We start from the raw sequence: 12,928 nt of genomic DNA, 5'->3' as shown, positions 1-12,928 counted from the left end.
AGTTGATGCTTTATTTCAGATTTCCAGCATTCATGATTTAATCGATCTATCTCATTAATAATTTATTGTTTCTGTGTAATTAGGAAAGATACAGAATTCTCTATGTGAAATCCTATCCAGTGTATGTTGAGTGCTTCCTCTCATCATGAACATTCAACGACATCTATCAAAGAAACACAGATGAAGCTACTTTCAGCATGTACATGGTAAGTGGATGCAGGTAGATAAGGTGGTTAAGAAGGCATTCGGGATACTTTCCTTTATTAGCCGAGGCATAGAATATAAGAGCAGGGAGGTTATGCTAGAAATGTATAAAACACTAGTTAGACCACAGCTTGAGTATTGCGTTCAGTTCTGGTCACCACATTACAGGAAGGATGTGATTGCACTAGAGCGGGTACAAAGGAGATTGACGAGGATGTTGCCAGGATGTCAGAATTTTAGCTATGAGGAAAAGATTGGATAGGCTGGGGTTGTTTTCTTTGGAACAGAGGAGGCTGAGGGGTAATTTAATTGAGGGTACAAAATTATAATGGGCCTAGATAGAATGGACAGGAAGGACCTATTTCTCTTAGCAGAGAGGTCAATAACCAGGGGGCATAGATTTAAAGTAATTGTAGAGTGATTAGAGGGGAGTTGAGGAGAAATGTTTTCACCCAGAGGGTGGTGGGGTTCTGGAACTCACTGCCTGAAAGGGTGGTAGAGGCAGAAACCCTCATCACATTTAAAAAGTACTTGGACGTGCACTTGAAGTGCCATAACCTACAAGGCTACGGGCCAAGTGCTGGAAAGTGGGATTAGGCTGGGTGGCTTATTTCCAGCCGGCGTGGACACGATGGGCTGAATGGCCTCCTTCTGTGCCCTAAATTTTCTATGATTCTATGATTCTACATAGGTGTCCTTTATACAGTAACTATTTTACAAATGATACTCTTAATCTCATGCACAGATCTACTCATCACATTATATTTATTTTAATTATCCATTTGCCCTTTGCTCACTGGAAGTAAATTCAATTCAATGGAAGTTTTTTTTTCTAGTGAAGACAGGATATTGTAATTGTCCAGTAGGGAGAACCAGAGTGCAATGAGCATGAGATTCTATTAGAGTATGATGCCATCTGAACACTACAGATGAATCACATGCTCAGTGCACACACTAATCATAATAGCTCATCCCTCACTGTCTTCCTGTGACCTGAGAAGAATTTAGATGACTGCCATTTAAAACAACAAAATGATTCCACGACCTCAGAGGGACATTTCCAATAACACCAAACTCAGAGTCATTTATTTTGTTTCCACGAGTGTGTGGGGGTGGGAGTTAAGTTGATATTTCCTAATGTCAATGCATTTATGATCTGAGATTAGATGAAATATTTTCGCTGCAGTATATACATCAACTCAAAGCCACTGCTGTCACTCGATGTGTCTACAAACAATCTAAAATGAACCTTTTCACATAATCTTTATTTAGTCTCATTGCTGTTAAAATCTATTTTGCCTTCCATTTTCTTGAATATTTCTGCATTCTTTTGCATCGAAATTGCTCATTGCATTCAATTCTTCCAGGATTGATAACATTGATTTCTGTTTCCTCTCCACTCCACCAACTCCATTTGTCAGCTTATTCCACTTTAAAACATCCTCCGAGCAGTCACCTTGGTTACAGATGCTGGAAGAGTGTAACATTAATGCTCTTTCTAAGGAACGAATGGATACCTGCAATGCGCTAGAGCTTCACTTTATATTTGCAACCTCATTTTTATTTCTGCATTGTGATTATGCGAGATACAAATACCATCTGCACAGCCCAAGTTCAACATAAAAAATATTGGAGAAAATTATTGATGAAGGTAAATTACTAAACCATATATTGAACATTAAAAACCAAAAGAAAGCTAAAATGTCCGGTAATTCTGCTTCTGTTTGCCCACCATGTATACCACACTACTGATGGGGGATGAGAGGAGCTCAGCTAGCAAAGTTCCCTGCAGCTGTATTTTTTGCTGTAACTATTTATTGCCTTCCATTTGATAAAACCCCAGATAGGTTTTATCAGCAGAGAAATAAAACCTTGAATGCACAGACCTCTTTTTAAAAATAGTTTTCTACTGTGCATTTTATATAAGATTCAAGCTTACTGTTGGCAATATAAAGTGGCAGGACAAGTTGAGAAGGCTGTTAAAAAGCATACGGGGATCCTTGGCTTTATAAACAGAGGTGCGGAAGTTATGCTAAACCTTTCTGAATCACTGGAGTATTGTGTCCAATTCTGAGCACCACACTTTAGGAAGGATGTCAAGGCCTTAGAGAGGGTGCAGAGGAGATTTACCAGAATAGTACCAGGGATGCTGGACTTCAGTTACATGGAGAGACTAGAGAAGGTGGGACTGTTCTCCTTAGGGGAGATTTAATAGCGGTGTTCAAAATCATGAAGGGTTTGGATAGAGTAAATAAGGAGAAACTGTTTCCAGTGGCAGAAGGGTCGGTAACCAGAGGACACAGATTTAAGGTAATTGGCAAAAGAACCAGGGGGGTGATTTTAATCCCCAAGAACGGGTGGGTTGGGGACAGTTGGGAGTTGAAAATAGTTGCATTTTGGGTCGCGACCACAACCCGGCTTTATTTCCGGGTTTAACATCGGTGCGTAAAAGTACAGGCTTCCACTGGGAATGCAAAGTCCGAAAATTTTGCAGTTGCAACCCAAGAAAAGAACTATTTTCAACTCCCACCCGCCACCAACTCATCCGTTCTTGAGGTTTAAAATCAACCCCTAGAGGTGAGAGGAGGAAATTTTTTTTTTACATAGCGAGTGGTTATGATCTGGAATGCACTGCTTGAGAGGTGGTGGAAGCAGATTCAATAATAACTTTCAAAAGGGAATTGGATAAATTCTTGAAGGGGAAAAAATTGCAAGGCTATGGGAAAAGGGCAGGGGAATGGGACCAATTGGATAGCTCTTTCAAAAAGCCAGCACAGGCATGATGGGCCAAATGGCCTCCTTCTGTGCTATACCATTCTACGATTCTATGATAAGCAGATGAATAACTAACATACTGGTATGACATTTCTTTGTTTACTATTTCAGTGGAGGTGGTAGTCTATTTAAAATAGACAAGTCAAACAGATATTTGTTTGTTTCATTAAACAAATTATATTTTGTATCTGTCTTCACAGTAGAAGACACAAAGAGCATACCAAAAATAGTGGGGAACCAAGGGGTAAATGAGAGTGAGGAACTTAAAACAATTAATATCACTAGAGAAAAAGTACTGGACAAACTATTGGGACTAAAAGCCGACAAATTCCCTGGACCTGATGGCTTACATCCTAGGGTTCTAAAAGAGGTGGCTGCAGAGATAGCGGATGCATTGGTTATGATCTTCCAAAATTCTCTGGTTCTGGAACGGTCCCAGTGGACTGGAAGGTAGCAAATGTTACCCTGCTATTCAAGAAGGGAGGGTGAGAGAAAACGGAACTACAGGCCAGTTAGCCTGACATTGTTCATCGGGAAAATGCTGGAACAGAGCACTTAGAAAATCATAATATGATTAGACAGAGTCAACATGGTTTTATGAAAGGGAAATCATGTTTGACAAATTTATTAGAGTTTTTTGAGGATGTAACTAGCAGGGTAGATAAAGGGGAACCAGTGAATGTAGTACATTTGGATTTTCAAAAGGCATTCAATAAGGTGCCATGTAAAAGGTTGTTACACAAGGTAAGGGCTCGTGGGGTTGGGGGTAATATATTAGCATGGATAGAGGATTGGTTAAAGGACAGAAAACAGAGAGTAGGGATAAACGAGTCATTCTCAGGTTGGCAGGCTGTAACTAGTGGGGTGCCGCAAGGATCGGTGCTTGGGCCTCAGCTATTTACAATCTTTATTAATGACTTAGATGAAGGGACCAAGTGTAATGTATCCAAGTTTGCTGACGATTCAAAGCTACGTGGGAAAGTAAGCTGTGAGGAGGACACAGAGTCTGCAAATGGATATAGACAGATTAAATGAGTGGGCAAGAAGGTGGCAGATGGAGTATAATGTGGGGAAATGTGAGGTTATTCACTTTGGTAGGAAGAATAGAAAAACAGAATATTTTTTAAATGGTGAGAAACTAGTAAATGTTGGTGTTCAGAGAGACTTGGATGTCCTCGTACAAGAAACACAAAAAATGAGTATGCAGGTACAGCAGGCAATTAGGAAGGCAAATGGCACGTTGGCCTTTATTGCAACGGGGTTGGAGTACAAGAGTAAGAAGTCTTACTACAGTTGTACAGGCCTTTAGTGAGACCTCACCTGGAGTACTGCATATAGTTTTGGTCTCCTTATCTAAGGAAGGATAAACTTGCCTTGGAGGCGGTGCAACAAAGGTTCACTAAATTAATTCCTGGGATGAGAGGGTTGTCCTTTGAGGAGAGGCCAGAATGGACCTATTCTCAATGGGGTTTAAAAGAATAAGAGGTGACCTCATTGAAACATATAAGATTCACAGGGGACTTGACAGGGTAGATGTTGAGAGATTGTTTCCCTGGCTAGAGAGTATAGAACTAGGGGGCATAGTCACAGGATAAGGGGTGAGCCATTTAGGACTGAGATGAGGAGGAATTTCTTCACTCAGAGGGTTGTGAATCTTTGGAATTCTCTACCTCAGAGGGCTGTGGATGCTGAGTCATTGAATATATTCAAGGCTGAGATGGATAGATTTTTGGACTCTAGGGGAATCAAGGAATATGGGGATTGGGCGGGAAAGTGGAATTGAGGTCGAAGATCAGTCATAATCTGATTGAATGGCGGAGCAGGCTCGAAGGGCCGAATGGCCTACTACTGCTCCTATTTCTTATGTTCTTATGTTCTTAAGTCAAACATTTTTTGAACTTTTACCTATATGGCCTGGAAAAGATTTTGTTTTAATTGCTTAGATTAAAATAGTAGGTGGTGGAATGACATCCAAAGCATCTATTTGCTAGTATTGCTAACAATAATTTCTAGGCTCCTGTGATCTAAATGTCTTTGTGTGAATGCAATTATTGTCAATAATTAGCAGTTTACTTTAAAATCAACATTGCTCTATATTCTATTCCAGAATACAGAGATCAACGATGAGATCATTGCTCTGGCACAAACAACTCTTTAGTCAGGATGGAGGCTGTTATTCCTGCATGACCTGCATTCTACCACCAAGCAGAGAAACATTCATGTCAGTCATTTGCTTTACAATTTTGCAGACAACAGTCCTGGATAGGAGAGATAAAGAGTTACAGTAAATCAAGGCTCTGTGATTTATGTATGAATGTGTTCTGTTGTTCTTCACTGTAAAACTTCTAGCAATTGTAATCACTTTGACTTACAACATTGAATCCCTTGTTTGATGTGTAGCTAGGGCAATTCAATTTTTCACAGCACTTGATGTTAGTAGTAAAACACAATAAACCACAACGGAGGAAATAACTTTCTAAACTTACACCAGGTGGCTGATCTTTGGCAAACATTCCCCAAGTATTCCAGTTCAGATCATGCCTGAAACTGCGATGTTCAGTTTCTCCAAAACCATAAATATGTTTTGAAGGGAGTTGGGTTGAAATTTGAATGAATTGATCAGTAAATGTGAAGCCAGGCACTTGGGAATTCCAACTGTTAGAAAATAAAGAAGGACTAAATTTAGACTGGGCTGCAGTTTTGCAATGTAGTCTTAGTATTATAATCTTAGTATTTTGGATTTGATTTAACCAACGACAATCGGAAAATTCATTTATTATATCTTGAACGAAATTAGGCAGAATTCTAAGCTGGCATAGACTGCTATTATCAGGAAGAAATACTTAAGTGTTCAAACAAAAAGACAATATAAATATGTAGGTAGGGAAAGAAAAACCATCTGTGCACAATCCGGAACAATTCAATATGGCAAAATCATGCAATTAGATGGTAAAAATAGTAGGGGTATGTTGTGGTATATCTATTGGAAAAAATGAGAGCTAGCTATTTCAAATATTAGAAAATTACAGGTCACTTCTGAGTCCATGTCAATGGCAAGATACCTCAACTGCTACCAGAGCTTATCAGAATATTGAGGATGCGCTGCCTCAGTCTTCTGATTCACGCAGTTAGTGGGTGATATTGCTTCTGGCACACAGGTCTGTTACTAATTGTGCACAGCTCATCAGACAGTAATGAATTTATTTGAAAATGCTTGCCCTAGTTCATTGAGAATATTGGTACTGCACAAAAACAGTTTTGAGTATGGATAATGTGCATGTTCAAAATCGGAATCATAATGTTATACCATTTACAACAACATCATCTTGCACTTAAAGGGTGCTTTTAACATAGAAAAATGTCCCAAGTCACTTCATAGAAGTGTAAGTAGACAAAACATAGACATCAAGCCAAAGAAGGAGATATTAGGAGGGGTGACTGAAAGCTTTGTCAAAGAGTTGTGTTTTAAGGAGGACCTTAAAGGAGGAGAAATTTAGGGAGGGAATTTCAGAGCTTAGGGCCCAGACTATTGAAGGCTTGGCCACCAATTTTGGGGCGAAAAGCATGGGAGGTGCACAAGAAGCCAGAGTCAGATGAATGCAGAGTTCTTGGAGTTGTAGGACTGGATAAGGCTATCGAGATAGGGAAGGGAGAGGCCATGAAGGGATTTAAACATAATGATGAGAATTTTAAATTTGAGGTGTTGGGGATTGGGAGCCAATATAGGTCAGTGAACACAGGGATGACGGGGGAATGGGACTCAGTGCGGGATAGGATACAGGCAGCAAGTTATGGATGAGCTGAAATTTATGGATGCTGGAGGATGGGAGACCGGACAGTAGAGCATTAGAATACTCGAGTCTGGACAAATGCGTGGATGAAGTTTCAGCAGCAGAGGCGGAGATGGGCGATGCTATGGAGGTGGAACTAGGTGGTCTTTGTGATGGAGAGTATATGGGGTCTGAACCTCAGCTTGAGGTCAAATAGGATGCCGAGGTTGCGAACAGTGAGGTTCAACCTGAGACAGAGGCCAGGGAGGGGGATGGAATTGGTAGTGAGGGTACAGAGTTTGAGGCGGAGGCCAAAGATGATGGCTTTGGTCTTCCCAGTGTTTAACTGAGTACTTTATTTCACTACTACCATAATTATTCTAAAAGCGGTCAACAGATTGCACAAAGACAAATTCTCAAGAAAGACAAGAACAAACTATGCATTTGTGGAATTTTAGTATAAATCAGAAAATAGATTTTTTGACTGAAATGAAAATTCCAATGGTTGCTCTTGATACTTACCTTTCATTTTATAACAAAAGTTAATGTTAGAAATACCACTTAAAACATTCAAAGAATTTTTTAATAAACATAATGCAATAATATTTAGTCTGGTACTTCAAAATTAAAAGAAAATCTAGTGGTTCTGTAAAGCTAGAGTTATGGATTTAGTTTGTCGCTTTGTTTGATATGACATTTTGCTGGAGGGATCGTCTATTACAATCGGACATCACTGTGTTGTAATGATGCATTGATTACCTTGTGCCTCATTGCAATTTACCACTCCTTGTGTTGGAGAATCTGAAAGTTATTAACTGTACTAACTGTAAGAATAGGAACAAAACAATGTCAGAAAATCCACTACTTACATGATTGTACCAGTACTTTTTCTTCTGACCTGGATCCCAAATGGATTATTGGTGAATACAACCTCGTAAAGTCTTGTAGAGTTACTGAGTAGTGTCGAGTTAGGAATGTTTAGTTGGATCGGAACTTCAAATCTTTTCATCGTTGGATCAAATATCTGGAGAACAATTACATTTTTGTCATTGATATTATTTAATACTAGCATTTAACAAATATCAACTTGGCTACGTTAATTGTGACCTCATTCGACTGTTCAGGACGTAAAAGGAGAGCAGGGACTTATCCCAGTGCTCTGGCCAACATTCTTCCCTGCACCAACACCACCAAAACAAAAAATTATGAATTGGCCATTTATTTCAGACCGGATTTTGCTGTGAAAATAAAGGTGAGGCTAACAGCACTCACTGTTATTTATGTGCAAATCGGAAAGCAACTTCCAGCAACCGCACATGCGCAGTTAAACGAGGAAATCTGGAAGTTGCTCTCCAAGATGAGATGCTCCTCCAAAAGCTGTGGGGAATCAACATCTCGCTATCTGGTCAAATGTATTGAACGGTGTGAAGTTCCTGTACTGACGTCATAGATATGGACTAAACTCGCCAACAAAAGTTAAGTCAAGTCTAAGTACCATTTAAACGGTGTGGTAAGTCTTAATTACTGCCAAACAACCTCTCTGGCACTGAAAACGAACTTTTACAAGTGTGGAGTCTCATTCCTTCAGATTTTAATTATTTTTGGACATTTAAAAAAAAATTGAATGCATTTTTTTTTACTTTTTCTTTCTGTCTCTTTTATCTCTGTCTCTTAATTCAACCTTTCTTTCCCTCTCTTTATTTTGCTTTCTGTACCGGATTTGACATTGAATTCACTATTCTAACTTACACTTCCTGGTTCTGACTCTGCTGTTATTAATATGCTTCAGTCTGATTGGTTAAGGAGACACACAGTTGTTTGCCCTGTTCACACAGGTCCCAGATGCCCTGTAGAGGGCGCCACATTGTTTGGCTGTCCTGTTGACAGTAACTTGCGTTCAAAAGCTCATAGAAAGCCTATGGGCAAGTGCAAGTCTAACGAATGGCGGGTGCCGTTCATTCGCTGCTCACAGCAAAATATGGCCCAATATTTACTGATGTGGGATCTTGCTGTGCACCAGTTGGCTTTTTAAAAAATTGGTCTCGGCATACAGACGACGCTGGCAAGGCCACATTTATTGCCCTGTGAAATTGGTGGTGGATCTCCTCCTTGAAATGCTGCAGTCCTCATGGTGATTGTGCTCCCTGGATGTCGTTAAATAAGGAGTTCCAGAATATTGATCCAGTGAACAGCGATATATGTCCAAGTCAGAATAGTATATAACTTGAAGGGGAACTAGGAGGTGATGGTGTTTTCATGACATTGCTGCTGTTGTCCTCCTTGGCAGTAGAAGTCGCAGGAAAGGGAGGTGCTGTTAAAGTAATCTTGATAAGTTACTGCAGTGCCTCCTGTAGATTGTACATACTGCAGCTACAGTGCACTAGTAATGGCGGAGGTAGAAATTGAGTACAGTTGCAGGAGCACTGATCAAGTAAACTGCTCTGTCTGGACAGTGCCATGCTTCTTGAGCGTTGTTGTAGCTGCATCTGTCCAGGCGAGTGTTCAATATTTTATCACATTCCTAATTTGAGCCTTGTAGACGGTGGAGAGGCCTCAAGGGATTAGGAGGTGAGCCATTCATTGCAGAGTATCAAGCCTCTGCCCTGTTGTAGCCATGACGTTGACATGGCTAGTCCAGTTAAGCTTCTGGTAACCCCGCAAGATGCTGATGGGGGGGGGATAATTTGGTGATGTTGGCAGGTCAGGTGAAAATGGCTAGACTTTTGTTTTTTCAAGATGGTAGATGTCTGGCACTTATGTGGCATGAATGTTACCTGCCATTTATCAATCCAAGGCTGGTTGTTATCAAGATGCTACTGTAGGCTAGCAGGGGCTGCTTCAGAGGAGTTGTGAAAAGAGCTGAACACTGTGGAATCATTTGTTAACAGCCTCACTCCTGACCTTATGATGGAGGGAAGGTCATTGATGAAGCAGGTGAAGATGGTTGCGTCAAGAACACTTGCTGGGAGGAACTGCTGCAGTGATCTCCTGGGGATGCAATGATTGGCATCTTCCTTTACTCAGGTACAACTCCAGCCATTGCGGGGTTTTCCCTTTGAGCTCAATTTTGATAGGGCTTTTTGTTGCCATACTGGGTTGAACGCTGCCTTGATGTCGAGGGCAGCTACTCTCACCTGTACATCTGCAGGTGAAAGACTAGTTTGAGACAGATCACCATACAGCCCTAGCATTGCTCCAGTAATTTGTTAGAAACCAAAAAACAGGAAAGCACAACTTATTACAATGACATTACAACTGTCTGTAGGATTATTTTTGCATCAAACTTCCATTTTTCTGTGTTATTTACATTGCTTATTTCAAATAATTGATTAATTCATTTTTATACCTCATAAAATGACTTTGAATTATTAGTAGTAGACTGTAAATTAGGTGAATGATGTATCACAGCTATTTAACTGTGAGTTTTCAAATCTTCTTGACTTTTATACTACCATTGGAATCCTACCTTAAAATTCAACATATAGTCGTTCAGGTATGTGACATCAACCTTGAGGATTTCTACAGTTGGAGTCTGGCCTTTGTAACGCTCTGGATACGCTGTATTCCTTTTAATTTTAACGCTCATTCCTTTTGGTGTTACCACAACCTCTTTGGTTGTATTCATGATATAGCCATAGTCACGTTGGTAGAAACACCAAGGTACATTAGGATTGGGACTGCTCTGCAAAAATAAAAATCCAGATTTCATATAAAATAAATAAAAAAGAAGACAGAGTACTTCAGGTAGCACAAAGGAAATACGCAGAGTACTTCAGGTAGCACAAAGCAAATACACAGAGTACTTCAGGTAGCACAAAGCAAATATGCAGAGTACTTCAGGTAGCACAAAGCAAATACACAGAGTACTTCAGGTAGCACAAAGCAAATACACAGAGTACTTCAGGTAGCAGAAAGCAAATACATGAGTACTTAAGGTAGCACAAAGCAAGTACACAGAGTATTTCAGGTAGCACAAAGCAAATATGCAGAGTACTTCAGGTAGCACAAAGCAAATACACAAAGTACTTCAGGTAGCACAAAGCAAATACACAGAGTACTTCAGGTAGCATAAAGCAAATACACAGAGTACTTCAGGTAGCACAAAGCAAATATGCAGAGTACTTCAGGTAGCACAAAGCAAATACACAAAGTACTTCAGGTAGCACAAAGCAAATACACAGAGTACTTCAGGTAGCATAAAGCAAATACACAGAGTACTTCAGGTAGCACAAAGCAAATACACAGAGTACTTCAGGTAGCACAAAGCAAATACACAGAGTACTTCAGGTAGCACAAAGCAAATACACAGAGTACTTCAGGTAGCACAAAGCAAATACGCAGAGTACTTCAGGTAGCACAAAGCAAATACACAGAGTACTTCAGGTAGCACAAAGCAAATACACAGAGTACTTCAGGTAGCACAAAGCAAATACACAAAGTACTTCAGGTAGCACAAAGCAAATACGCAGAATACTTCAGGTAGCACAAAGCAAATACACAGAGTACTTCAGGTAGCATAAAGCAATTACATATATTTCTCAACTGTAAATGGAGTAATATCTTAAACATTTTGTAGTCTATTTCAACAGAAATTCTTCATAGCATTGCTTTAATTTTAGATATTTGATAATTATTCCCCTAATGAAAAGCAGTGCTTAATTTTGCACATCATGAGTTAGTCACTAGGAGGGTATGTTGACTGTAAATATAATCTTTCAGTGAAATTCTACACATGGTTTTCTATATCTATTGTTCAGAATTATAAAAATTTGAAACCTGTCATTGGGCCCGATGTTAGCAGGCCTGCGGGTTCCCGGCGGGGGGGGGCTATCGGGCGCGTGGGTAACGCGCCCGGTGAATTGAGTGCGTCCCCTGCGCGATCACAGGATAATTGAAGTCATCTACCTGTGGTTACGGGTTTTCCACTGCTCAGCTGCGCGCCGGTGGCCTGCGCATGCGCAGTGACGTCTGAGTGATGGTGGAGCTCTATTTAAAAGGGCAGTCCACCAATGCTCCTCCTGCTGCAAACAAGAAGTAGCACACCATGGAGCACCCCAGGGGTAAGGCTGCCCCACAATTTTCTGACGACTCACTCCAGCTGCTGCTGGACGGGGTAAGGAGGAGGAGGGAGATGTTGTTCCCCAGCGATGGAAGGAAGTGCCCTGCCTCCGCCAGCAGGAAGGCATGGGCGGAGGTGGCCGCGGAGGTTAGCAGCAGGGGCAACACCACAAGAACATGGATCCAGTGTCGCAAGAGATTCAATGATCTCACTAGGTCCGGCAAAGTGAGTACACTAACGCATTCTCCCACACTCCGTCTTCCACATCACCTCAAACACCTCACAACCCCTTCTGCACTGCCACCACAGCGCTCCCGCATCAATCCTCACAGCCACTCAACTATCATCCTCACCGTGCCTGCACGTACCCACCGTCCCTGTCCCCATTCGAACACTACCACACACCCCAATCCCCATACAATGGGATGGTCATGTGGCACACGCATCCTCCCATCCATCTCCCACACGCTCAACCCACCCACACCAATGCTTGAAGCATCTCACAAAGCAATCATCACTCAATCATGCATCTATGTTTTGCCTTGACAGGAGAAGAGATGCAAGAACGCCCGGGAAAGGGCACGCACCGGAAGGGGCCCGCCACACGAGGTGGTTCTAATGCACGCAGAGCTGGACGCCTTGGAGATCAGCCACACGCTGCATTGCCTGTCCGTGGCGGATAGCGAGGCTGGGGCTGCAGAAACGTCCGGTAACGGAAAGCTGACACTCAGCACTCATGATCGCGAATGATCTTAGCATCACTTGGCATCTGCCGCACCTCAACATTTGTCCACATGCCTGATATTGCCCTTTGTTCTCTTGCAGGGCCGTCTGCGAGCGCCGTGTCTGTGGAGGGCGATTCCTCAGAGGACATGCCGGTCTCTGAGGGTGCATCGTCACATATGAGCCAAGCATCCACCAGCGCAGATACACACACCTCGGTGGGTCCCCCTCCTCAATTAGTTGGGATTGCACATGGTGAGTCACCGCGCACATGTGAGCATGAGCAGACCCTGGTGGCAGGGGCAGCCGCGGAGGGTCCGCGTCGGTGGGAGCACTCTTCTCCAGGCTCTGCTCAGCCGGACCCAGATGCTGAACCCAGGGGGCCACCAGTCAAAAG

The 12,928-nt window shown here is 41.8% G+C and overlaps 1 protein-coding gene across 2 annotated transcripts in view; it reads right to left on the bottom strand.

The window, feature by feature from the left end:
- Positions 1 to 12,928, bottom strand: part of si (sucrase-isomaltase) — a 130,942-nt gene that overhangs the window by 53,694 nt on the left and 64,320 nt on the right. For both annotated transcript variants that reach the window (XM_067995363.1, XM_067995364.1), the window contains exons 27-29: positions 10,216 to 10,431; positions 7,619 to 7,773; positions 5,466 to 5,634 (exon numbers count right to left, since the gene is read on the bottom strand). In XM_067995363.1, the coding sequence (XP_067851464.1) occupies positions 5,466 to 5,634; positions 7,619 to 7,773; positions 10,216 to 10,431 (540 nt within the window). The remainder of the gene's footprint in view (positions 1 to 5,465; positions 5,635 to 7,618; positions 7,774 to 10,215; positions 10,432 to 12,928) is intronic.

This window comes from Heptranchias perlo, chromosome 13 (genome assembly GCF_035084215.1).
Source record: "Heptranchias perlo isolate sHepPer1 chromosome 13, sHepPer1.hap1, whole genome shotgun sequence".
NCBI classification, from domain to species: Eukaryota; Metazoa; Chordata; class Chondrichthyes; order Hexanchiformes; family Hexanchidae; genus Heptranchias; species Heptranchias perlo.
This window is presented reverse-complemented; position numbering and strand designations above follow the sequence as displayed.